The sequence below is a fragment of the Rutilus rutilus genome (assembly GCF_951802725.1).
Source record: "Rutilus rutilus genome assembly, chromosome: 11".
Lineage (NCBI taxonomy): Eukaryota > Metazoa > Chordata > Actinopteri > Cypriniformes > Leuciscidae > Rutilus > Rutilus rutilus.
In genome coordinates, this window is record NC_140216.1 from 41704147 (window position 1) to 41732017 (window position 27871).

The 27871-nt window shown below is 38.6% G+C and overlaps 1 protein-coding gene across 2 annotated transcripts; it reads left to right on the forward strand.

Moving 5' to 3' along the window:
- Positions 1-1059: 1059 nt before the first annotated feature.
- LOC311300293 (NLR family CARD domain-containing protein 3-like) lies at positions 1060-27871 on the forward strand. 2 transcript variants are annotated; one of them, XM_084424518.1, is made up of 12 exons: positions 1060-1308; positions 1915-1979; positions 2156-2227; positions 2879-2995; positions 3480-3593; positions 11010-11126; positions 12020-12133; positions 15027-16793; positions 23033-23206; positions 23867-24040; positions 24356-24529; positions 26190-27871. In XM_084424518.1, the coding sequence occupies exons 3-12, from the start codon at positions 2178-2180 to the stop codon at positions 26200-26202; spliced, it is 2814 nt and encodes a 937-aa protein (XP_084280644.1). In that variant the 5' UTR covers positions 1060-1308; positions 1915-1979; positions 2156-2177; the 3' UTR covers positions 26203-27871. The 2 variants fall into 2 exon arrangements, with proteins under 2 accessions (XP_084280644.1, XP_084280643.1); XM_084424517.1 differs by lacking the exon at positions 1915-1979.

Below are 27871 nucleotides of genomic sequence, written 5' to 3' on the forward strand. Positions count from 1 at the left end.
CAATTAGAATGCATAACACATCAAACAAATATAGGGAAATGATGATAATATTACTAAATATTACTTTACCAAACAAAACAGTGAGAATCAAAAAGGTAATTATGAGGAATTCATGTTTAATTATGTTGATGTTGTAAATTGTAGGCCTATATGTATTCATGAAAGTGTTAGCTATAATGAAATCAGTAACACTTTACAAGGTTTCATTAATTAAATTTGTTAACATGAACTAATAATAAACTGCACTTCTACAGCGTTTATTAATCTTAGTTAATAGCCTATTAATTTCAGCATTTACTAAAACCTTATTAACATCAAAAGTTGTATTTGTTAACATTAGTTAATGCACTGACTGTGACATTACATGAACAAACAATTAACAGTTGTATTATTATTAACTAAGATGAACAAATACAGTAACAAATGTTTTGCTCATTAGTTCATGTTAGTTAATATGAATAATAAACAAATTAACCTTATTTTAAAGTGTTACTATGAAATCAAATATATAAATTCCTTAAAATTTAGAGTTGGACATGGACTTAACATTTCCTTTCATATGTATTTCCCAAGCTAATAACACTTGCTATGGCCTGCCCTTGGATGAAAACGAATGACATTGTCAGACTCAGAATGCGGCAGACATCGAGTTATACTTTTACTACTGTTAAGCATAACTCGCATGCTGCCGCAACGTTTACAGTAGCATGGCAGGATAATGTAACTTTTCCATATTAGCTTAACGTTACTGATGCTCGTGTAGTTTGAAGACTCGCGGCGAACTGATGAAACTCCGCCTACCACTTCAGCTCCGCCAAATGCTTCCGCCAAAACATTAAATATATATATATATATATATATATATATATATATATATATATATATAGCCTATATATATATATATATATATTTGTATTATTATTGTTAGTGGCAATGGTGTATACGTGTATTGATATTTATTATAATATTTATAATTATTATTATTATTTACATTTATCAGAGAGGGGCACAATACATTTTGAGACAAAAGGGGCAGGGCTTAGTGAAAGTACAAGTAAAAGTTACATTCCAGTGTGTTTTATTTACAAGCGCCATTTTACACCCGGGTTTAAGAATCTTTAAATAAGAACAACGGATCATCCAAGTATCAAGTGATGTTTGTATACGATTTAACGTGCTGTTGATGGAAAACTCGAGCCTCGAGGTGTTTAATAACTTTATATTCAGAGCAAGTGTTCCGGTGTGTCCCGTTATTCTGTCTATGGGTGTGGCGCATGAAAATTAACTTAACGTTACTTCATCACTAACGTAAGTAACCATGAAATATTAAAGTACATTACACATGGAATTCTTAATATGCATTTCATTTTTATATTATTATACTATTCTTTTTCACTTATCAATTATTGGACATAGACATATAGCCTAGACCCGATATGTTAAAATACACTTTTACAATTTATGTAGGTCTAATTTTCGGTTTCATTACTAAAAGCCAAAGTTTCTTGAAACCACAGTGTTGTAACACTTTTCTCTTTAACATCTATAGTGTTTGTTTTAATTTATTAAAAAAAAAAAAAAATTCTGTTTCTTAAACTTTGATATAATTTTCTGTGTAAATGAATGTAATTTATAAAGAGTGCTGTTGTTACAATCTCCCTTTATGTAATGTCATTTTTATTGAAAATTTAATTAAACTAAATCAATAGGAAACATTTTATTTTAAAATAGTTGGAAAAGATCTTGAACAAATATCTGTGTATGTTAGTCAGTTTCACAGATGTATTAAATGTGGGCTTACAGTAAACTGTCCCATTTGTACAATATTTGAGGCTTCAGTGGAAGAACATTAAACTCTAGTGTTACAAACTTCCCAGTCTGTTCAGCCGAGATATTTCTGTTTTAAACACACAGATGAAATACTGGTGCAAAGGTGACATCTGACTGAAGAAGAGAATCTGCTGATTCAGATGATACCAGTTCTGGACATTCATTTACATGATTGATAAAATCACATTCAATTTTGATTTTTACTGATTAGAAATCATGAATCTGATTTTTTTTTTTTTGATCTCCATAAACACATTGACGAAAATGTCAAATGTAATGTTTTGTATTTGAGTGTGTGTGAATGAGTGTTTCTGATCTCGAGCAGCTTCATGAAGACTGAATGAATCATGGACGACACACACACATTCAGACATGGAGATTCTCCTCCAGGATTCAGGTACTTCAGTCTTCATATGATCTTAATGTTATAGAAGACTCATTTTCTGCACATAACAGGGTGTTGTGTGTGTTTGCCAGGGTTGGTATAGTGATCTGTTGTCTCTATCATATTCTGGTGCGGGATATACAGTAGTTGGAGCCACTCAGGGTCTTTAAACACTGTCCAAAGACACACAGATACAGTAGACAGCTAGATGATATATGACATTATCCTTGGACAGTCTCTCTTCAACACATGATGTTTTTTAAACAAAGTTCGGGAGGAGCACGTTCAAATAATCAATCCAATCTACTCGTCATCAAACAATTATGTCTTCCCTAATCAGCATGACAAGAAGTATATATATATATCCACTCTGTCAACTCACCTAATATTCCTTGACAGTTTTCCAGCATCCCTCCACCACCCCGACTCCTCACTCTTGGCTCAATCTTTTACAGCCAGGAATACGGGGGGAGTACTCTGGGTTCGGGCCGAATACCGAGCCCGGAGCCCTCTCCTCGGACAGCACGCCAAATACACATTTATTCTATCTGACTTATTTGTAAGTGTGAACTAGTGAAACTGTCTTAATAGACAACCTTCTCATGTGGGATTTATTTTCATGTTAAATCAACCAAGTTGATTCTTGTCTCTATTCTGTTAAAGTCAGTTTAAGGGTGAAAGATCAATCTCTCCGGAGCCCAGCTGTGTGTCCATGAGGAGTGACACGTCTATGGCAGAGCCAATGAGATTTGAGGGAAAACACTCATCAGCTGATCTGAGGTACAACATTTTTGTTTAGACAGACAGAGAGACCACAGACACACACACATAATGCATGTATGGCATAATTTGGCAAATATCCACTTATTATCAAAACTCAGACTATTATAAAGCGCTGCAATAGCAGGAGTCGAGCACAGGATCAGGTCTCCTCTCACAGCTGATCCAGAGCTTCAGTCCTGATGTTTGACGGACAGACAGAGAACTTTGAAAAGCGCTGAGCTTGATTAAGTAACTGTATTTGTAATTAGTTACTTTCTGCCTCTAGATATAGTTGGTACCCTGAGGGTCTCGTCTCACACAGGGTCTTTATACACTTTCCTATTAAAAGAGCACACATCTATGTCAATAAACAGGTGAAATGATCCTTGTACACTGTAATCTCTCTTCAACATTTTCTGAAGCTTTTCTGCATCTGGATGTAAAAAAATAATAATAAAAGAAAACAATCCCAAAATGAACTCTTGTCTGTTTTCTATTGAAGCCAAAGTTGCAGACAGAAATCAAACCCACCGGAGTCCAGCTGTGTGTCCATGAGTGACGCGTCTATGGAGCTTCCAATAACATTTAAAGGAAAACACACATCAACTGGTCTGAGGTACAACATTTTTGTCTAGAGAGACTAGATCAGCTCTTCCCAGATCTTCTCTGGAGCCCCTAACACAACCACGACACATTTTTGTATTTCTCCCTCATATAAAACACCTGTTTCAGCTCATCAGCTCATTAGTAGAGACTGCAAGACCTGAGTAGATATGTTATCTATATGTCACTGTTGAAGTGGATTCATGTTATAATTTGTCGATATATACATACATACATATACATATACATATATATATATATATATATATATATATATATATATATATATATATATATATATATATATATATATATATATATATAGGCCTTTTCAGAATGTTTGTAAACAATAGGCGCCGATCACTTCCGGGTGGCAGAACGCGAGCGGCTTCCACTGACTAACTGAAGAGATCCAGCCGGCGACTGCAACAGTTACACAGTTAAAAACATTGTTGTTGATCAAAGTTGAAACGATGATGAAAACTTGTTGTGTTTGGGGTTGCGCTGCCAGATATACAGCAAAAAGTGTAGGGTTTTATCGATTTCCTGTGGGTGAGGTTATAGCGACTGACCGTGAGACTCACGCAATTGTATGAGGCGCCACGTAGGATTTAAATCAAACTTCGCTTATCAATACATAGCCTACATAACACACGTGCATATACACCTATAAATTACCCGCATATACATGTAGGCTATACTATTGGATGTTCAAAATACATATGAAATACACGTGCACACTAATATGAAATTCATACCAATGTTAGTAATGAATGCATATACACTTGTGAATATTGCATAGGCTATAAACTTGACGCAAGCATACACCTATAAATACTCGCATAGCCTACACAAATAAAGCATGCATCCACGTTTTATTTTGTATGCTCGAGTGTTTTATGGATGTGTATGCGCATCGAGTTTATTTTTTTACAGTCTATGGTTTATATGTATGTGCGAGTGTTTATAGGTGTGTCTGCGTGCAGCGAGTGTATATGTATGTGCGAGACGAGTGTTTATAGGTGTATATGCATGGAAGTTTATAAGTATTTATAGGTGTATGCGTGCGTCAAGTTTATATGTAGCCTATATGCAAGTTATTCACAAGCTTTCATTACTAACATAATATGTATTGGTATGGATTTCATATTAGTGTGCACGAGTATTTCATATATGTATTTTGAACATCCAATAAATGTATATGCGAGTAATTTATAATTGTATTGTGTTATGTATGTATTGATAAGCGAAGTTTGATTTAAATCCTACGTGGCGCCTCATACAATTGTCACTTTTCACACGCTCTCACTACACATCCATTTTCTCACGCAACTTACCTAAATGTATATTCCTCATACATAATATCGACCAATCAGTGTTTTTCAACCGCGCAAAGGTCGATATAACAGCTGGAGAACAATTGTCACATAACATTTACCTCAGGAAAGCCATTTAATGACCATGATAGGCTATATAGCACGTTATTTTGGCTAGAAAAAAGAGCTAGAGAGAGTATTTTGCTAATTATGTGTGGGCCTACTATATTACATATTTATTGTATTTTTTACTTCTATCATTAAACACAGTTGTTATTATGATAAAAAAAATGCATTATATTAAATTTTTTTTTAATTATTATTACATTTTTACTGTCGACGGTGGGTCTCCCTTCCAAGCAATTTACTAGCGTTGTCATAGGAACGCTTCGGCTTTTGCCACCCGGAAGAACGTCTATTACTGTTGTGACGTCATGGTGAATTGTCGTATATATATATATATATATATATATATATATATGAAGAGTTCAGATGCAAAAGCCTCTAAGTGCCATCTGACATTTTCTTCTAGAATGATCATTTTAATCAAGCTCGTATATTTAAGTTCAGTAATTGCACTTAAATAGCAATGCAAATGACCTATTAATTGTCATTTAAGTGAAATTACTGAACTTAAATATACAAGCTTTATAAAAATGATCATTCTAGAAGAAAATTTCAGATGGCACTTAGAGGCTTTTGCATCTGAACTCTTCATATATATATATATATATATATATATATATATATAAGCAAATTATAACACGTTTACACAAAATTTGTTAACACACACAAGTACTTTTCCCCTTTACTTAACATAAATTGTAAGAATATGACTAGTAAAGACTAGTACTAATAAATAAACATTAGGCCTATGCTAAAGCTATTAAATAGCAGTCCCAAACTAGTTTTTGTAAATACAATGTTGGTATGAGCCACTAGAGTCATTTAAAAATATAAAAAATACCACAAAGAAAAATAGTGGCATTTTGGGGTTATTATGGAAACGACAGTTACCATGGTGAAGAATACACAATTTTGACAATAACTGTTAATGAAACATGTAAACTGCTCCTGGGGAATAGAATGAGAATCATACCTGCATTACTTTTATTTTGTGTAATTTACAACGTAACGGCGTTGCATGCTCGTAGTTAAGTTGGCTTGAGAAAGCCAACTTACTGATATTGTACTTAAACTTATTATTATTAAGTTGGCTTGAGAAAGCCAACATATTGAAATCCTATTTAAACTTATTATTATTCTTCTTCTGACCGGAAAAAAAACTATATGTATCTCCTCCTAGAGCTTTAACTCTACATACTCCAAACTCGGCACAGACACTCAGACTGATCTGACTCGGTGTGCTCTATCTTTTCAGACTGATCGGACTTACGGTTTTCCTAAAAATGATGATCAAAATTCGAAAAAACTCATTCAAAAACTCCATTGACTTACATTGGGGAGTTCTAAAAAATTCAAACCGACAAAAATTTAAATCTAAACACCTTGAAGACTAAACCAAACTGCCGTTCTATATACTATATGAGCCATTGAGACTCATTTAAACTAATAAACTCTAAACTATAAACACTTATAAACTAATTAACTTATAAACTCATGAATTCATAAACTTATGAACTCTTAAACTCATAAATTAATAAACTCTGAACTCTTAATCTCATTTAAACTTATAAACTCTAAACTGATTTAAACTTATAAACTCAAAACTCAAGAACTCATACACTTATAAACTCATCAATTTATACACTTATAAACTCTAAACTCAGACACACACACTGAGTTTATGAGTGGGTGTGTGAGCGAGTTAGTGTGTGTGTGTGTGTGTGTGTGTGTGTGTGTGTGTGTGTCTATCTAACTTATTTATCTATCTGTCAAACTTCAAACTACTGTAAACTACTGTAAACTTCAAACCACTATAAACTTTCTTAAGTTTAAATCTTCCAGCTCCCAAGCAACTCCATAGCAACCAAACTCGAGTACCCTAGCAACCGTTTTGTAAGACCTATATCTCTGTATCAGAACATCGTATAGAGATGAGGTTTGGCTCTTTTGACTCATGCTAGCAAACAGCACTTCCAACATACTACACATGCTAGCAGTAAATAGCTACATGCTAATAGTGATTAGTTAAGTGTTAAATCATGCCAAGATCATGCTAAGAACTCTATAAAAACTCCATAGTAACCATCTGTGACAACTACCAGCCACCTATTAACACCATATCAACCGCCCTGAATACCTTAGCAACCGCCTAGCAACACCATAGCAACCACCCATAACACCCTAGCAACCGCCTATCAACCACCCAGAACAGCCTAGCAATCACCCATAACACCCTAGCAACCGCCTAGCAACCACCCTAGCAACCACCCAGAAGACCCTAGCAACCACCCAAAACATCCTAGCAACCGCCTAGCAACCACCCAAAACACCCTAGCAACCACCCAGAACACCCTAGCAACACCCTAGAAACCACCCAGAATACCCTAGCAACCGCCTAGCAACCACCCAAAACACCCTAGCAACCACCCAAAACACCCTAGCAACCACCCAGAATACCCTAGCAACTGCCTAGCAACCACCCAAAACACCCTAGCAACCACCCATAATACCCTAGCAACCGCCTAGCAACCACCCAAAACACCCTAGCAACCACCCAAAATACCCTAGCAACCGCCTAGCAACCACCCAAAACACCCTAGCAACCACTCAAAATATCCTAGCAACCGCCTAGCAACCACCCAAAACACCCTAGCAACCACCCAAAATACCCTAGCAACCGCCTAGCAACCACCCAAAAGACCCTAGCAACCACCCAAAAGACCCTAGCAACCGCCTAGCAACCACCCAAAAGACCCTAGCAACCACCCAAAATATCCTAGCAACCGCCTAGCAACCACCCAAAACACCCTAGCAACCACCCAAAACACCCTAGCAACCACCCATAATACCCTAGTAACTGCCTAGCAACCACCCAAAAGACCCTAGCAACCACCCAAAACACCCTAGCAACCACCCAGAATACCCTAGCAACCGCCTAGCAACCACCCAAAACACCCTAGCAACCGCCTAGCAACCACCCAAAACACCCTAGCAACCACTCAAAATATCCTAGCAACCGCCTAGCAACCACCCAAAACACCCTAGCAACCACCCAAAATACCCTAGCAACCGCCTAGCAACCACCCAAAAGACCCTAGCAACCACCCAAAAGACCCTAGCAACCGCCTAGCAACCACCCAAAAGACCCTAGCAACCACCCAAAATATCCTAGCAACCGCCTAGCAACCACCCAAAACACCCTAGCAACCACCCAAAACACCCTAGCAACCACCCAAAAGACCCTAGCAACCACCTAGCAACCACCCAACACACCCTAGCAACCGCCTAGCAACACCATAGCGACCACCCATAACATCCTAGCAACCGCCTAGCAAAAAAACGTTCTGGTCCAAACTTTCTCAAGCCAACTTAAAGTTTGTCTCGACGAACTTTCGCATCTAGTTATTATTATTCTTCTGAGACTAAAAAATTCTATATGTAACTCCTCCTAGAGCTTTAACTCTACATACTCCAAACTCGGCTCAGACACTCAAACTTTTCTGACTAAGTGTGCTATCTATTTTCAGACTGATCGGACTTACGGTTTTCCTAAAAATGACGATCAAAACTCGAAAAAACTCATTCAAAAACTCCCATTGACTTACATTGGGGAGTTCTAAAAAATTCAAACCGACAAAAATTTAAATCTAAACACCTTGAAGACTAAACCAAACTGCCGTTCTATATACTATATGAGCCATTGAGACTCATTTAAACAAATAAACTCATCCATCTATCTACTTCAAACTACTTTAAACTTTAAACTATCTATCTATCTATCTCTTTTTAACTAATCCATCTTTCTTTCTAACTTATCCATCTTTCTTTCTAATTAATCTATCTTTCTTTCTAACTAATCCATCTTTCTTTCTTTCTTTCTTTCTTTCTAATCTATCTATCTTTCTTTCTAACTTATTCATCTTTCTTTCTCTCTAATTAATCTATCTTTCTAACTAATCCATCTTTCTTTCTTTCTTTCTTTCTTTCTTTCTTTCTTTCTTTCTTTCTTTCTTTCTTTCTAACTAACTAATATTTCTTTCATTCTTTCTAACTAATCTATCTTTCTTTCTTTCTTTCTAACTACTCTCTTTCTTTCTTTCTTTCTTTCTTTCTTTCTAACTAATCTTTCTTTCTAACCTTTTTATCTTTCTAACCTATCTTTCTTTCTTTCTTTCTAACTAATCTTTCCTTCATTCTTTTCTAACTGATCTTTCTTTCTTTCTTTCTTTCTTACTACTCTTTTTCTTTCTCTTTCTTTCTTTCTTTCTTTCTTTCTTTCTTTCTTTCTAACTTATCCATCTTTCTTTCTTTCTAATTAATCTATCTTTCTTTCTAACTAATCCATCTTTCTTTCTTTTGTTCTTTCTTTCTTTCTTTCTTTCTTTCTTTCTTTCTAACCTTTTTATCTTTCTAACCTATCTTTCTTTCTTTCTTACTAATCTTTCCTTCATTCTTTCTAACTAATCTTTCTCTTTCTTTCTTTCTTTTTCTTTCTTTCTTTCTTTCTTTCTTTCTAACTACTCTTTTTCTTTCTTTCTTTCTCTTTCTTTCTTTCTTTCTTTCTTTCTTTCTTTCTTTCTTTCTTTCTTTCTAACTAACTAATCTTTCCTTCATTCTTTCTAACTAATCTTTCTCTCTTTCTTTCTTTCGAACTAATCTTTCTTTCTAACCTTTTTATCTTTCTAACCTATCTTTCTTTCTTTCTTTCTAACTAATCTTTCCTTCATTCTTTTCTAACTGATCTTTCTTTCTTTCTTTCTTTCTTACTACTCTTTTTCTTTCTCTTTCTTTCTTTCTTTCTTTCTTTCTTTCTTTCTTTCTTTCTTTCTAACTTATCCATCTTTCTTTCTTTCTAATTAATCTATCTTTCTTTCTAACTAATCCATCTTTCTTTCTTTTGTTCTTTCTTTCTTTCTTTCTTTCTTTCTTTCTAACCTTTTTATCTTTCTAACCTATCTTTCTTTCTTACTAATCTTTCCTTCATTCTTTCTAACTAATCTTTCTCTTTCTTTCTTTCTTTTTCTTTCTTTCTTTCTTTCTTTCTTTCTTTCTTTCTTTCTAACTACTCTTTTTCTTTCTTTCTTTCTCTTTCTTTCTTTCTTTCTTTCTTTCTTTCTTTCTTTCTTTCTTTCTTTCTTTCTTTCTAACTAACTAATCTTTCCTTCATTCTTTCTAACTAATCTTTCTCTCTTTCTTTCTTTCGAACTAATCTTTCTTTCTAACCTTTTTATCTTTCTAACCTATCTTTCTTTCTTTCTTTGTGTTAAATAATGCCAAGATCATGCTAAGAACTCTATAAAAACTCCATAGTAACCATCTGTGACAACTAACCAACCACTCAAAATACTTTAAACTACTTTTAAATACTTTAAACTTCAAACTACTTTAAACTTCAAACTACTTTAAACTTCAAACTACTTCAAACTAATTTAAACTTCAAACTAATTTAAACTTCAAACTTCTTCAAACTTTCTGGTCCGACTTTATCAAGCCAACTTAAAGTTTGTCTCGACGAACTTTCGCATCTAGTTTCTTTTGCACTTTATATACAGTGAAGCGATACACAGCGCGCGAGTGAGTGTGCGCTACAAGTATGATAACGGCTAACGGACAAGAAAGTCCGTTTTCCTGAGGTGAAAGACTTTATTTCAGCGTACACTTGTGTCACTGCCTGGTAGTTCCGTGCTGGGTTTTCTGATGTAGTCATGATTCGCCTCTCACATGCTCTATACACGCAAGCAGAGTGGAAGAGGAGGAGCGGGGGCGCGGGGACCAAGGATCACAGCGCAAATTTGAAATATATCGATATATGCGATATGGTCTAATTCCATATCGCATTTCAAAAATATATCGATATATTTTTTATATCGATATATCGCCCAGCCCTAATAAATTCTATATAAAGTTTATATACATGTATAATTAGCAATATGAATTCTTGTCTATTATGTCATATCTGTTTATTTTAATCGTCTGTTCTATTGAAGGCAAAGCTGCAGACAGAAATCAAACCCACCGGAGTCCAGCTGTGTGTCCATGAGGAGTGAAGCGTCTATGGGGCGGCCAATAACATTTAAAGGAAAACACACATCAACTGGTCTGAGGTACAACATTTTTGTCTAGAGAGACTAAATCAGTTCTTCCCAGATCTTCTCTGGAGCCCCTAACACAACCACTACACATTTTTGTATTTCTCCCTCATATAAAACACCTGTTTCAGCCAAGCGTGCCGCACAAGCCCTGAAAAGTGAAGCCAAAATGTCTCGATCGCCCCCCGGTGACTGGTCCTAGTATAGGCCATAAGCCCCGCCTCCCCGTGTTATTCAAGTGAGACCATCTAAACAATTAAATTACACTTCAAATATCTTTTTTCCAAAGGTGGTTTCTTTCATTTGCTGTCGTTTTTATCACGCTGATGTAAGTTCAAGTGTCTGTTTCAAAAATAAGTTGGTTTTTAGTTAGTTACGTGATGCGGTGGTGTAACGTCATGATTGACAGCTGTGATTGACAGGTTCTCTGAGCGAAGTAGTCACTGAAGCACCAACGGACATTTTTTCGGGATCTTCGGAGGACTGAGGAGATTGTATTTACTTTATTTTAACAAGCCTCTTGTCGTACTGCAATCAATTTTTAAAAAAGTGTGCAGAATCCACTCTCCCTCAGTGCATTCGGAGAGAGTGAGGGCGGAGCGTTGATTTCGCGGCTTTACTTCCTGCTCACTACTGCGCAGGTCTGGTCCCGAGATCGCTACTGCGCAGACTCAAGTTCCAATATATCAGCGCCATATCGGGACTCTGGCGGCTTCAGTTCTCATCAATGGAAGAGAGTGAAGGGGCGTCGTCCATCTTTTTTTACAGTCTATGGTTTCAGCTCATTAGTAGAGACTGCAAGACCTGAATAGACAGATGGATGGATAAATGTAGATAAACCTCAGATAGAGAACCAATCTATCCATGTAAAATGAACTATATATATTCTTGTCTGTATTCTGTTGAAGTGGATTCCCCCAGCAGAGATCACAGGCACCAGAGTCCAGCTGTGTGTCCATGAGGAGCGACCGGTCTATGGACAACATGACATCTAAGAGGAGACAAACATCAACTCAAATGAGGTACAACATTTCTGTCTAGACAGACTCATCCTGATAGTAACTCACTGTACCCAGACTATTAATAATAATCCACACTCTCAGAAAAAAAGGTACAAAAGCTGTCACTGTGGCGGTACCTTTTCAAAAGGTACACCTTTGTACCTAAAGAGTGCATAAGTCCCTCAAAGGTACATATTGGTACCCTTTTTTGTCCCAGTGACAGTTTTTGTACCTTTTTTTCTGAGAGTGCATTATAAATAACATATTAAGTAAATAGATAGTAAACAAATATAATGTACACAAGCAGGTGAACAGGACACAACAGTGTTTTAACATAGACACGAACAATAATCGGCCAAGGACAGAACTGAACGGGAGAATATATACACAGGGTAAACGAGGGAACTACTGTAACTAGACACAGGTGGATGAAGGTTAACTAATCAGGGACTAACAAGAACAGATGCAAACGTACGGTTTGTCGCTCTTTAATGTGGCATGACAGATTATTTATCAGACGCTTTATCAACCCTTCCTTTAAACGGCAGCAAGAACCAATCATATCTTTATTGCTAGTTATAGCATGAAATAAACATGAATGAACCATGAACACAAGAATATATGTTGAAATATACAGTACAACTCACTGAAATATGTTTCAACCATGGAGAGATAAAACAGCTTGTGAATCAAGTAACATTACATTTAACTCAGAAAAGTTATACAATGGTTCAATAATATTCATTATCTAATGTATATCTAAATCTGTGTCAGTTATATTGGTAATTAAAATATGTTAACTAATTGCAAATAATTAGAAAAATTTGAAACTCAAACTAAAATGTGTTTGTGTCAAAGTGTGAAAATTATGAATCAGGTCACATTTCTTTTTCTATTAAAAAGAGTTCATTATTGTTACCATCAGTATTTCACAGACTTTCAGAGCCTCTCAACTCTTTCAGGAAGTTCAGGAGCTGCAGGTTATGGACGTTCATTAAACAGGCCTTCAGATTTTCAGATTAAATTGAATGTTGATTTATTGAATTCAATAATTTGGACATTGCTGCTAATTTTTCCCTTTAATATTATAGTAATGATCAAGTGAAGCAGGTCCACTGTATAGTTTACTGCATTAGATTTTTCCCTACAAAATGTTCATGTATCTCAAATATGTCCAGATTTATTTGAATTGAGAACAGAATCAAATAATGAAATTTATATCAATATCCAATTCCTAGAGACTTGTGCAAACGGCCAAATAACAGTTTTACTGATATATAGACCAACAGCACTGTTGCTTTGTGTGATATTGTCTAATTATTAAATTAGAGAGTGTTGTTATTTTACTAAAACTTTTCTCTTTATGTTGTAATCAGGGCTTGACATTAACACCCGCCAACCCGCCAAATGCGGGTGGATTTTGCTCGTGGCGGGTAACGCAGTTACTCCAACTAGCCACTTTGGCGGGTTGAATAATTGTAGTCTTTTCAAAAGGCATCTGAAATAAGTGTGACACTACGACACTACAAATCCCATAGGGCTGTCAACGAATATTCTAAATTAGAATATATATATTCAAATAGTTTTAAAAAACAGAATTTCGAAGGTGAAAATTAATATTCGAATGTGGAAAAACGCCCGCGGTAGCAGAGGCGCGGCTGTCTGCTTTGCGAGTGGGCGCGCTGCCTGAGGGATCATTTTATTTAACGTTAAACAGAAACATTTCTAAAGTGTAGGCTACTGTACTGACTGAATAGATATTGCATGAATAAGGTAGATACAGCAGTTTCATGCACTGCAGGCTTCCACTGGTTTGATTATTTACCGTTTCATGTCAAGGAAAAGTTCCATGTTTACCACAGCACAGCTCGCTCGGAGCGTTCAATGTCGGTTCTATATACTGTAAAACTTCAATTAATGTTAATAATATTTGTTTCAATCACTGAATGAAGCCTGCTATATAAGAGTCGCGACCTTAAATTGCTTGCACAAAACTCTTGATCAGCACTCAACATTTGCTTATTGTTGTTGTTCATTTAAACTGCACAGAGCGCGTGACGCCTCATTCATGCCGCAAGACCTCCAGACACGCGTAAACGCGTCTTTAAGGCCTCATTCACTCGCGCCAGACGCTCTATTCGCGTTTGGTGTGAACGCAGCTTGAGGGAGGGCGAGAGAGAGAAAGAGTGCCTGCGAGCGAGTGAGCGAGCGAGAGTGAGTGAGGTCTGTGGTCTTGGCCATTAGTTGATTTACTTGTTTTCGTGTAGGTAATACGTTGTCAAATATGTTTAAACTTAAATAAACTACCTATACAAGTAGTTATGTCTCTTTGTATTAATTTGTCCTGTTATTGACGTAATGCGCGTCATTGACAAAATGTGCAACCAGATGTTCGAACAGTTCGAAGATAAGCTATGTGTTTTTTTTTAGAGGGAATATTCGAAGGTCATTTTTGAGCAATTTTGACAGCCCTAATGAGTATTGTCGCTAGTGACCGACAACAAAGAATCGAAGAGACAGCTAGCTGCCCTGCTGGAGTTATGTCGTATGCCGGTGGAGCAATGTGGCAACATATAATACATAATACATGGTTTTATTTAAAAAAAGGAGCTTTACACACAACCTTATCAGAGCTAATGATAATGACCTGTATTGTTATATATTTATGTAGTCTTGATTTGGGTGGATGTAACAATGGTTTTACATTTAAAAGGGTTGTAAATCTAGTTCAAGTAAATTTTAGCACGCCATAGTCCACTTTTATCAGGTAATTTCACAACAACAAAAATGTGGCTACTAAAAATGCTGTGTGGCTAGTAACTTTGGAAAACCATTAGCCACATTGGCTAGTGAGGAAAAAAGTTAATGTCAAGCCCTGGTTGTAATCTGTCAATCTTTCACTGGTCCAAAACAGATTTAAGTCAAACCTGCTGAAGAAGTTTCAGTGTCTGTATGAAGGAACAGCAAAGCAGGGAAACCCAACACTCCTGAATGAGATCTACACAGAGCTCTACATCACAGAGAGTGAAAGTGGAGAGATCAATAATGAGCATGAGGTGAGACAGATTGAGACACAATCCAGGAGAGCAGAAACAGAGGACACACCGATCAAATGCAATGACATCTTTAGACCTTTACCTGGACAAGACAAACCCATCAGAACTGTGCTGACAAAGGGAGTCGCTGGCATTGGGAAAACAGTCTCTGTGCAGAAGTTCATTGTGGACTGGGCTGAAGGGAAAGAGAATCAGGACGTCCAGCTCATATTTCCACTTCCTTTCAGAGAGATCAACTTGATGAAGGACAAAACACTCAGTCTTTCAGATCTTCTTCATGTCTTTTTCCCAGAAACTAAAGAAATGGGAATATCCAGTGATGAATATAAAGTGTTGTTCATCTTTGATGGTCTGGATGAGTGTCGTCTGTCTCTGAACTTTAAGAGCAAAGCGAAACTGTGTGATATATCTGAATCAGCCTCAGTGGACGAGCTGCTGATGAACCTCATTGAGGGGAATCTGCTTCCCTCGTCTCTCATCTGGATCACCTCCAGACCAGCAGCAGCGGATCTCGTCCCCTCTGAGTGTGTCCATCGAGTGACAGAGGTACGAGGCTTCAATGAGCCACAGAAGGAGGAATACTTCAGGAAGAGAATCAGTGATCAGAGTCTGGCCAATACAATCATCACACACCTGAAGTCCTCGAGGAGCCTCCACATCATGTGCCACATCCCAGTGTTCTGCTGGATCTCAGCCACTGTTCTAGAGGAGATGTTGAGTGAAGCAGAGAGAGGAGAGATTCCCAAGACTCTCACTCAGATGTACACACACTTCCTGATCATTCAGACCAACATCAAACATGAGAAGGACTATGAGAAGAGAGTGAAAGATGAAGACATGATTCTCAAACTGGGGAAACTGGCTTTCCAGCAGCTTGTGAAAGGCAACCTGATCTTCTATGAGGAAGACCTGAGAGAGTGTGGCATTGATGAGACAGAAGCATCAGTGTACTCAGGATTGTGCACTCAGATCTTCAGAGAGGAGTTGGGCTTGTATCAGGGGAAAGTATTCTGCTTTGTTCATCTGAGCATCCAGGAACATCTAGCAGCTCTATATGCACACATTCACTTTACATATAGGAACAGAAATGTGTTTGACACAACCATACAAGGTTTTTTTTCTAAAATCTTAAACCAGAAGAAATATCATTCATTATCTGAGCTGCATCAGAAAGCTGTGGATGAGGCTTTACAGAGTAAGAATGGACATCTGGACCTTTTCCTGCGTTTCCTTCTGGGTCTCTCATTGGAGTCCAATCAGACTCTCTTACGAGAACTACTGACACAGACTGGAAGCTGCTCCTACAACAAAGAGGAAACCGTTCAGAACATCAAACAGAAGATCAGGGAGAATCGCTCTCCAGAGAGATCCATCAATCTGTTCCACTGTCTGAATGAACTGGGTGATGATTCTCTGATGCAGGAGATCCAACATTATCTGACATCTGGAGAAATAAGAGAAACCAAACTCTCCTCTTCACAGTGGTCAGCTCTGGTTTATGTGTTGCTGACATCAGAGCAGAAGATGGAGGTTTTTAATCTAAATCAGTTTATTGGAGCACAAAATACAGCAGATGAAGTTCTTCAGAAGCTGATGCCTGTGGTTAAAGAATCCAGATCAGTTCAGTAAGTCACTCTGACAACAATCATTACACTGATAAAACATGATCATATTTATGCGTTTAGCATGTGCTTTCGTACCAAAGCAATACTGTAAAATGAGAAATTCATATATATCTTAGGTAACCCTTTACAATAACAGTACATGAATAATCATTTACTAATCCCTGAATTAATAGTTATTTCAACATGAACTCATGATTAGCAAAGATATGAACTAATCATAAACCAATGTAGAGCTATAGAGAGTAATAGAGAGTCATAAGGATTCACACATGAATAACAGAAGCCTTAACTGTTAGTACATGTTTGATAATTAATGCATTAATTAACATAGGGGTAAAGTAAATCAACCAGGCTCCATAAGAATAAACAAGTACTCTGAATTTGAATTAAACATGATTTAATATCTTAGTGCGCGTGCACATGAAGGGGGGTGTGGGGGGTGTGGGGGGTGGAGGAGAGAGAAGCATGAAGAGGGAAGTTAGCTAGAGGAGAGATGTCCTAACAACGACTAATGTTAAAATTGTATATTCTTGAGAATTTTGATATGGCCGACACACGACCAAAGAGACGACGATCCGATGAACGAATAACAAAGAATAGGGAAAAGGACAAGGAACATTTTTTTCTAAATGGTTCATGACTGTTTCAGGAAGCACGGGAGGGAGGGGGAGGGGACAGGATGAGGAGGAGGGGGAGGGGACGGGATGAGGAGGAGGGAGGGTCGAGCTAGCCTCCGTTTTTTTTGACAATACTTCGAACGTCAACAAGAAGTGACGTCACCCAACATCGCTTAGAGCAGCTTTAACTAGAAGGAAGAGATGATCGGTTCACGAGCAGCTTTAACTGAGGCTAGAGCGATCTGTCAGACACATTAAAGAGCCACAAAACGGTATTTATCGTTTAAATTTCTTTAAAAAATGACCAAATTTGAAGGGTGAGACTTTGCGTTTCATATCAAAAGTAGCCTGGTCTGTCCTGTCTGTCAGCGTGTTGTCAGTGTGTTGTCGGTGGACTCTCTGCTCCGCCATGTGTTTTCTCTGCTCTGTGTGAGATCATGATGTGGCGTGAGAGAGGCGTGGCTTGTTGGACATAGCAACAGTAACTAAAGGGGGCGGGTCTTTGCGAATGTTCAATTGTCGTGTCACTATAGATCTTTGTTTGTATCTTTAAACTAACTTTGCAAGTGACCTCTGTATATTACTTTCTGCCCTTGGTATGTGTATTGCTTCTACTTAGGCTATCCCCTTCTCTGCAGTCACACTTTTTTCAGTAAGAGACAATATTTGCCCACTTGAATCGATTTTTCCAGTGCATTTTTTACTTTTACAAATGCCTTTATAAATTAAATAATGCTTTAAATAATAAAATAAAAAATTCAATAATGAAGCAAATAGCTGTATTTATGAATGGATTCTGCTGTTCTGCTGTGGCTTTTGTTGGAGCTATTATTATGTATTATTATTATTCTGACAAAACTGAACACCACTTAATATTAACACCTTTCGTTTGTTGAACTGTTGTATAAAAAAATGTCACATTTGCATTTGTGTGGATATTCGTATAATGTGATGAACATTAAACAGGAACTCACACAGTTTTTTTGAACGAAGAGAGATTGAATTGAATTGCCTTGCCAAATCGCGCTATACTGCCGTTCTCGACCATGTACCTTTGTAAAAGTGGGTATTTAGCACTTACTAGCATGAAGAACAAATATAGACACAGACTGTGCATAGAGATCGATTTAAGATTCAAACTCTTCAAAGTTTCAAAGTTCCTGTGATCACATTACGAATATCCACACGACTGCAAATGTGACATTGATTTTACACAACAGTTCAGCAAATGAAAGGTATTAATATTAAGTGATGTTCATTTTAAACACAGTATTGTCAGTATTTTTTGCAACAAAATAATAGCTACGAAATCCGCAGCAGTGTTGGTGAACGAATCTGCGGCTTTGAATCAATGATTCAATGATTCATTCATAATTACAGTCACTTGCTTTGTTACTGAATGAATGAATGACTCGATGACTGACTCATAAAGACAGTGACTTACTGCCACCTACTGGCGGTTTTAATTTAAAATTTAAAAGCATCACTTTGTTGTTTCCATCATTGCATATTTCTCTATTGATTTTTTTATTTAATTAAAGCATTATTTATTTTCTAAAGGTATCTGTAAAGGTAGAAAGTGCACTGGAAAAATATTAGGGCTGGGACGATACACCTATCTCCCGAGTCGATATTATCACGATACTTGGGTGCCGATACGATATGTATTGCGATATTTTTAAGAATGGCGATTCTACAAGTATTGTGATTCGATATTGCGTTTTTTTCTTTTTTTTTTTTCTTTCTTTTTTTAACACTAGACCATGGGGGAAAGTTAAATCATACACTTATACAGACTGTACATGATGTATAAGATGAGACATATTTACAAAAACAATTCATCATATTTTTCTGACTTATTTTAGAAACATACAGTACTACATTCTCTTTAATAAATGATTCAATAACAAATACATTTTTAACAGTCACTTGTCGCCACCTTGTGGCGAAACAATGTAATCGATAAATGCGTTGTTTTAAGCGCCAAAATCAAAAGCTGATTTACTCTATTTTGATCGCTATCATAGACATCAGTGTTTATATCTGAACTTTAAACTTTTATCCCAGTACTTCTATGATAATTTGAACTATTGTATCACAGAAATAATGATAGGCTACTCTGAGGAAAAGCCTGCTGTTTCATGACGACTCTCTCTGGGTCAGCGGCAACACAGATCTGAATGTTGCGATATGATTTTGTCAAAGGTTTAATAGACAGACGAAATGGAAGAAGATCGCGTGGGTGTTTGAATCGAGATCACAGTCTTTTAAAGATGAATCGTGCAGCTCTACTGTCTTATCTCTCTCTCAGCATATGAGTAGCGCTGCACGTCTTGCGAGGGCTTTTCAATGCATTCAGTCTCAATACGCTTTCACGCGTCCACTTATATTACGTCACTCCACACTCACAGATAACAACACATTTCATCCTCTGTTGAAACGAAAGTGGCTAACTTCAGTCAACCTCATCTACAAGCAAGGGAAAATATAAAGCAATTTAATTTCAATTAATATTGATTCTGTAATAAAAAAAAAAAAGATTTTTAAAATTGTTTATAAAAAAATTGCGATACCTAGGTGAATCGATTTTTTTCTCCCAGCCCTAAAAAATATTTGTTCAAGCTTGTAGTAAAATTTTAGGAATTTATGCATAATATGAATTTCTACATTATTTCTAAATTATTTGTTAAGGATATTGAGTATTGTCTGTAATAAATAGAGTTCATAAACCTCTGTTTGACTAGTTTATTCTGAACCCGCTCAATAAGCGCCGCTTCGCCCTGCCCACCACAAGCACATTCTCAACCTGTGGGAAACACTGATATATACAAATAAAGTTTACCATCAAGTCACTGAAAAGGATGTTTAATCTTCATCAAATTCTTTCCAAAGCTTCTGAGCTCATTTTACTTTTGATCGTTTTTGATAGTGTTATGGTGCGTATTTCTAGACACCTTTAAACTTATTTTGATTATTCTCAGGTTAGGTAAAGTACGTCAAATCTGTCCTAAATCATAAGCATCTGAATTTTCATACTCACAATCTATAGGTCAGAAGACTTCTTCATGGTCTGTTCAGTTCAGTTTTTTAGAAATCAAAGACTTTTGGCTGGCGAGCTTCTTAGTTTCAATTAAATATAGTTTTATTATTTACAGATTAACTAGATTACAAAAAGGCATACTTCTAACAGGACAATTGCATATTTTCCACAACAATAGTTATAAGCATGATTGGATGATGTGAAGAGGTGACAACTGCTTTCATATACAAATCTGTTGAGGGGAAAGGAGAAATTAATATATATCATTGTCACGATTCATGTCTGTGTTCCCCTGTCTCATTCTATGTTTAGCAGTTCCCCGTTATGTTAATTAGTCTTCCCAGGTGTTTTTCATTAGCCACGCCCCCTTGTTATCTTGTTTAGCTTGTCTGTCTGTGTATTTAAGCCCTGTGTCTTGTTTCAGTCTTTGTGAGTTCTTAATGTTGTATGTTGGCTGTTCCTGTATCTCTGTCTGAGTTTATTATCGTTTAAGTTTGTTTAATAAAACCTGCTGCAATTGGATCCTGCTTCTGCATCTGCTTCAGCTGTCACCGTAACAGAAGAACTCACCATTTATGGATCCAGCAGTACGCGTCCTTCAAGATGTTTTGGGATCGGCTCACGGCGATAGTGAAGGAAAGCCACGATCTGTTTGAGTTTACTGAGAAATTTTGTGAGCTAGCTACAAACTGTGATCTGAGTGATGAAACTTTAAAAACAGGTTATTTAATCGGAGCCGGATGCGTCGATCCTCGACCACTCCCCGATCTCTCGGGGCTGGACTGGAGAGAAGCAGTTGCTATCTGCTGGGAGAGTTTTACTCCCAAGTATGCTCTACATTCACCCAGCCCAGCCAAACCTGCTCACACTGTTAGCCCAGGCAAACCCACATTACCACTCCCTGCTGAGCACCGTATCCATTTCGGACCAGTGGCTGAGATCACATGGCCCAGAGCACGAAAACTTATTTCAAACAGTGCTGATCTGGTGTCTAAAGTGTTTGACCCCGCTTGGATATCCGTCCGGGGAGCTCGCAGGTCTGCTCCACGTTCCACCAAAACCACCGAACCAGTCATTTGCTCTGCTGAGCCAGAGCTTCACGTCAGTCCTGCCGAGCCAGAGCTTCACGTCACGCCCGCCGAGCCAGAGCTTCACGTCACGCCCGCCGAGCCAGTGTCTCTGGACAAGATGGCCGTCGCCGAGCCAGTGTCTCCGGACAAGATGGCCGCCGCCGAGCCAGTGTCTCTGGACAAGATGGCCGCAGACGCCGAGCCAGAGTCTGTGATGGTCCTGTCCAGCTCAGAGCCCTCTTCGCCGCTGGTCCTGTCCAGCTCAGAGCCCTCTTCGCCGCTGGTCCTGTCCAGCTCAGAGCCCTCTTCGCCGCTGGTCCTGCCCAGCTCAGAGCCCTCTTCGCCGCCGGTCCTGCCCAGCTCAAAGCCCTCTTCGTCGCCAGTCCTGCCCAGCTCAAAGCCCTCTTCATCACTGGTCCTGTCCAGTCCTGACCTGCCCTCGTCGCTGGCCTCGTCCAGCCCTGACCTGCCTTGGCCACCCGAAGGGTCCTCTCCGCCATGGCCACCTGACAGGGTCCTCTCCGCCGTGGCCACCCGACAGGTCTTCTCCGCCGTGGCCACCCGAAGGGCCCTCACCGCCATGGACACCCGAAGGGTCTTCTCCACCTTGGCCACCCGAAGGGTCCTCTCCGCCGTGGTCACCAGCTCAGCCTGCTTCACCATGGCCGCCTGAAGGGTCGTCTCCGCCCTGGCCGCCAGATGGACTGTCGTCTCCGCCCTGGCCGCCAGATGGACTGTCGTCTCCGCCCTGGCCGCCTGAAGGGTCGTCTCCGCCCTGGCCGCCTGAATGGTCATCTTCGCCTGCACTGCCTGCTCCGCCCTGGTCGCCTGCACTGCCTGCTCCGCCCTGGTCGCCTGCACTGCCTGCTCCGCCCTGGTCGCCTGCACTGCCTGTTCCGCCCTGGTCGCCTGCACTGCCTGCTCCGCCCTGGTCGCCTGCACAGCCTGATCCGCTCTGGTCGCCTGCACAGCCTGATCCGCCTTGGCCTCCCGTCTTGCCGCAGTCTCCAGGTCCTCTTCCACTCCACGGGCCTGGCCCTCCACTCCACGGGCCTGGCCCTCCATCCCACCCCCGGGTCCGCCTCCGCTCCACCACCCTCCTGAACTATTGTTTTGTTTTGATGGGCGTCAGGAGCCGCCCATAGAGGGGGGGCTATGTCACGATTCATGTCTGTGTTCCCCTGTCTCATTCTATGTTTAGCAGTTCCCCGTTATGTTAATTAGTCTTCCCAGGTGTTTTTCATTAGCCACGCCCCCTTGTTATCTTGTTTAGCTTGTCTGTCTGTGTATTTAAGCCCTGTGTCTTGTTTCAGTCTTTGTGAGTTCTTAATGTTGTATGTTGGCTGTTCCTGTATCTCTGTCTGAGTTTATTATCGTTTAAGTTTGTTTAATAAAACCTGCTGCAATTGGATCCTGCTTCTGCATCTGCTTCGGCTGTCACCGTAACAATCATATCATTTATATCAGTGTTTTCTGAACTGAGAGACTGAAGAGTGTCATTGTTCTCTACAGGTTGAGGGATTGTGGTGTTACAGATGAAGGTTGTGCTGCCCTGACTTCAGCTCTGAGATCAAACCCCTCACATCTGAGAGAACTGGATCTGTCAGGGAATAAAGTAGGAGATTCTGGAGTCAAGCAGCTTTCTGATCTACTGAAGGATCCTCACTGTAAACTGGAGATACTGTGGTAAGATTGTATAAAATTTCCCAACATATGCCTCTATTTTAATGGTAAATAATGATTGCCATACAAATAAAAATCTACTGTGAAATTACGAATGGAAATGTTGATTTTTATTTTCATTAGATTTTTTCCAATGTGTCTGACATAATTTTACAATATTAATGATAGATTAAACATGACTGGATGATGTAAAGATGTGACAACCGTGTTCATATACAGATATGTTGATGATTTTTGGGTACTTGCATAAAAAAAAAAGATTATTTGGTTACACTTTATTTTAAGGTGTCATTGTTACAGTGTAATTATATATTTAAGTACTGAGTAATATTAAGCAGCTACATGTACTTACTATAGGGTTAGGGTAGGATGGGGATTTGGTTGAGGGTTAGTTACGTGTAATTATGCATAATTTACTGTTATTTCTACGGTAAGTTCATGTTACAGATGTAACAAGGACACTGTTAAATAAAGTGTTATCGAATATTCTTGTAATTTTTATGATACGGAAACTAACTAATCAAGCAGTTTGTAGAAGCGGGTCTGAACCTTAGACTGGACCTGTTAATGGTGCCGTGGATTAAGTCTCTGATTGTGAAGTTCTGCTTATCTGAGCTGTAGATCCTGAACTGAGAGACTAAAGAGTGTCATTGTTCTCTACAGGTTGAGATGGTGTGGTGTTACAGATGAAGGTTGTGCTCCTCTGACTTCAGCTCTGAGATCAAACACCTCACACCTGAGAGAACTGGATCTGTCATGGAATAAAGTAGGAGATTCTGGAGTCAAGCAGCTCTCTGATCTACTGCAGGATCCTCACTGTAAACTGGAGATACTCGAGTAAGATTGTATAAAAGTCTCAATGTTGTCTGTTTCTCTCCTGTGGTGAATAATGAATGATATACAACAATAATATATACAAAAAAGGTTTACCATCAAGTCACTGAAAAGGATGTTTAATCTTCATCAAATTCTTTCCAAAGCTTCTGAGCTCATTTTACTTTTGAATTTTTTTTGATCGTTATAAGATTGGATGATGTGAAGAGGTGACAACTGTTTTCATATACAAATCTGTTGAGGAAAAAGGAGAAATTCTTATCATTTATATCAGTGTTCCTGAACTGAGAGACTGAAGAGTGTCATTGTTCTCTACAGGTTGAGGGATTGTGGTGTTACAGATGAAGGTTGTGCTGCTCTGACTTCAGCTCTGAGATCAAACCCCTCACACCTGAGAGAACTGGATCTGTCTGTGAATAATCTAAGAGACTCAGATGTGAAGCTGCTCTCTGATCTGAAGGAGGATCCTCATTATAAACTGGAGATGCTTTGGTGAGTAGTGATGATTAAAACTGTTCATATTTTAATTGATAGTTAATATAGTTTCTTAGTTTTCTTTCATTGTGATGGTGAATTATTCACTATAAACATGTTTAATAAGAGTTTAATTCTTAATTCTCTTTAATAGTTTATAGCAACAATTAAATATCTTCAAGTTTCTTTTTATTTCAAACAATTCAATATTTTACTTTTATCATTGTCAATGTCAATAGCAATAAAAGATAATGGTAAATATGTATCACTAGTTTCTTTATCATAAATAAACCTGACCCGGTGACACAGAATGAGGACAGTCATACAGGGTTATAGATAAGGGTCAAAGGTCATCATTAGCCGCGTTTCCACTGTCGGGCCAGGGCCGGGCCAGGGCTTTAAACGGGCCGTGCCGGGCTAATAGCCTCGGGCCAATAGCACCGGGCATGCGTTTCCACTGTCGGGCCAGGAGCTCCCCAGCGCTTCACTAAAACACGCCCGTAACACGCCTCTCTGGGACAACGTCACACTAACCCATCATTTCACCAACAAATGGAAGTTTTATCAGAAAACTAATCAGAAATCACTGGAAACAGCGTTGAAAACAAACACGATAAAAGCGGCCGTTTGCTAGCTTTTTTGTTTGTTTGTTTAGCAGCTACTTGAATATTTAAAACCCAAGCATCGATGTTTTACCACAGGTTTACAATAAAAAGTGATACATTGAGCATAATGAATTAATTTATGTAAAAATTATGTAAAGATTGCACATTAGTCACGCAGAAATAAATTACAGTTAGGTCTATTTCACAAAAGAAAGAGGACACTTACTTTTTCAGTCGCGTCTGTTTCTTTATCTGGTAACTTAGTTACAGGACATATTTACATCACATTTAGAAAAAAATATAATTTCTACAAATATATGCCATACGACCTGAGGAGCTTTAGCACTCTCTCGACTCCCATACAGATATTTTCAGTCAGAGAAACAGAGGAAGCTCCCGAAAAAAAAGTTACTTTATTTTTTGATAGTCCGGTTTAAAGAGACGAGACGTAGGCTATGACAGATAAAATAAAAACATGACTGTGATAGCCTTTAAGATTGGTCTGATTTCTTCAAGCGTTCGCTATGTTGTTTTTTTTACTATGCGTATCTTCAAGCGTTTACTATGTTTACTATGGTAACGGCTAGCGCGCATAGTCTTTTGCATCACAAACAGAAGGCATTCAAACATTAAATTATTTTATTTTTAAGTCTTAAATGCTGACAGAATCATCCGGCGCTGCCGTCTCCCAACGGTAAACTCCTCCTCTGTTGGTAACCACTCCTCTAGCCCGAGCTGGCCCGCTTTGGCCCAAGGTATTCGACGGGCCAGAAATCCTGGCCGTTGGCCCCGAGTAAGCCCCGATCAAGCCCCGGAAGTGACAGTGGAAACGCGACTGGCCCTGGCTCGCACTAGCACGGCCCGGCCCTGGCCCGACAGTGGAAACGCGGCTATTCATGGTGACTTAGAAGCAAAATCAAAATCTGAATGTTTAAAAACAGCTTTAACAATCATGTATCACAGTATTATATAATAATCTCTCACTTAATCATCTAAGTAGTTTCTTTTAGTTGTTCTAAAGTTGATAATGCAATAATGTCACACATATTCGACTGTCTGTGTTTTACTTACAGGTTTAGATGTTAGTCTGACCTTCTCTGGATCAGCTGATGGAGAATAAAGAGCCTCTACAGACACAATCACATTCAACAGAATCAACAGACACAAACCCACAGTGATCATCATCACACACGTGTGTGTAACAACCAGATGAAACTGGATAAATATTCTGAATGTTCAGATCCAATCTGACCTCTGACCTGTAATGCCTGAATTATAATCATACACTGTTTGCTCGTTGGTCAGAGGAGAACTGAGCGACTGAGTCTGGTTTCTGCCAAGGTTTTCTTCTCCATTCTGTCACTGATGGAGTTTGAGTTCCTGCCACTGTCGCCTCTGGCTTGCTTAGTTGAGGACACTTAATATTCAACAATATTATTGATCTGCATTGACACCATTATATGAGAACTGAACTGAGCTGGACGATGACATCACGGTTTTCTCCAGAGCAGCTGTATAGATTAAGACTATAGATAAACTAGATGTACCGCATGGCGGTACAAAATATGACCGCCGCTCAGGCCTGCACTGGCTTTCCACAAAAATAAATGACGTGGAGCAATTTGGCTGTATTGCGTGTTTATGTATATACCTAAAAAAAGTAGTAGTATGTGCATGTCTGTCTGTGTGTGTGTGTGTTTGTGTGTGTGTGTCTGTGCGTGTATGTATGCGTGCGTACATGTGTGTGTGCGTGTGTGTGTGTGTGTGTGTGTGTGTGTGTGTGTGTGTGTGTGTTTGTGTGTGTGTGTCTGTGCATGTGGATTTGTATGTGTGTGTATGGGTGTGTGTCTGTGCGTGTGGATGTCAGTGTGTGTGCATGCTTGCATTTGTTTGTATTCCTGCATGTGTGTGTGTGACAGTATCATCCTAAACCAGCAACCCTTCGCTCAACAGCACCATCTACAGGCCGATGAGTGTACAGTCACTAAATGTGCACATAAATGAATTTATTTTATACCCCCCCCATGGATGAAATTCTACGAAACTTAGCATACCCCCAGAGGATGTCAAGTTAATCATACACATGAAATATGGTGCAGTTCTGAACATCTCCACTGAAGATAGGGGCGATTAAAGCAGAATAATATTGCATTTTCATTTTTTATGGGAGGGGCGCAAATCACAAATGAGTGATTATGGGCTAGGTTGATGTGGGCCCTTAAGAGCAACATACCATAAAAATTTCTTCATCCTCGGTTCCACGGTTCAGGTAGTTATTTAGGAAAAACTGCATTTTTTGGGTTTGGGGGGGGGAGTGGCCCCCGGGGACCAAACGAAATTTTTCCGTAAAAGTCTAGTGGGGCTACATGCCCACCAAATTTCATGTTCCCCGGTGTTTCGGTGTCCCTGGTATCGTTGACGAAAAATTCAGTAGATTGACGGAAAAAAAAGAAAAAAAAACTTTGACAATCCCTATATGACCGCTTTCGCTAGATACGCTAGCGGCGGTCATAATGAACTAAAGTAATAACATTTTTACAACAGAAATGAATCAACAATGAACTTACTTAAGCTGGACTATGACACTATTTTCTTCTAGATCTGTTGTACAGCAGGAACAAACTTTGTTGCATTATTTTCCTGTTATCACTGTAAAGCTGCTTTGAAAACATCTGTATTGTAAAAAACGCTTTACTGTATTGTAAAAAGTGTATTGTATACACTTGTATAAATAAAGGTGACTTGACTTGTTTCT

Coding starts and splice junctions, on each gene's coding strand:
- LOC311300293 (XM_084424518.1), top strand. CDS start 2,178: ATGGACGACACACACACATTCAGACATGGAGATTCTCCTCCAGGATTC. Junction 3,594..11,009: donor CACACATCAACTGGTCTGAG/GTACAACATTTT, acceptor GTTCTATTGAAG/GCAAAGCTGCAGACAGAAAT. Junction 16,794..23,032: donor AAAGAATCCAGATCAGTTCA/GTAAGTCACTCT, acceptor TGTTCTCTACAG/GTTGAGGGATTGTGGTGTTA.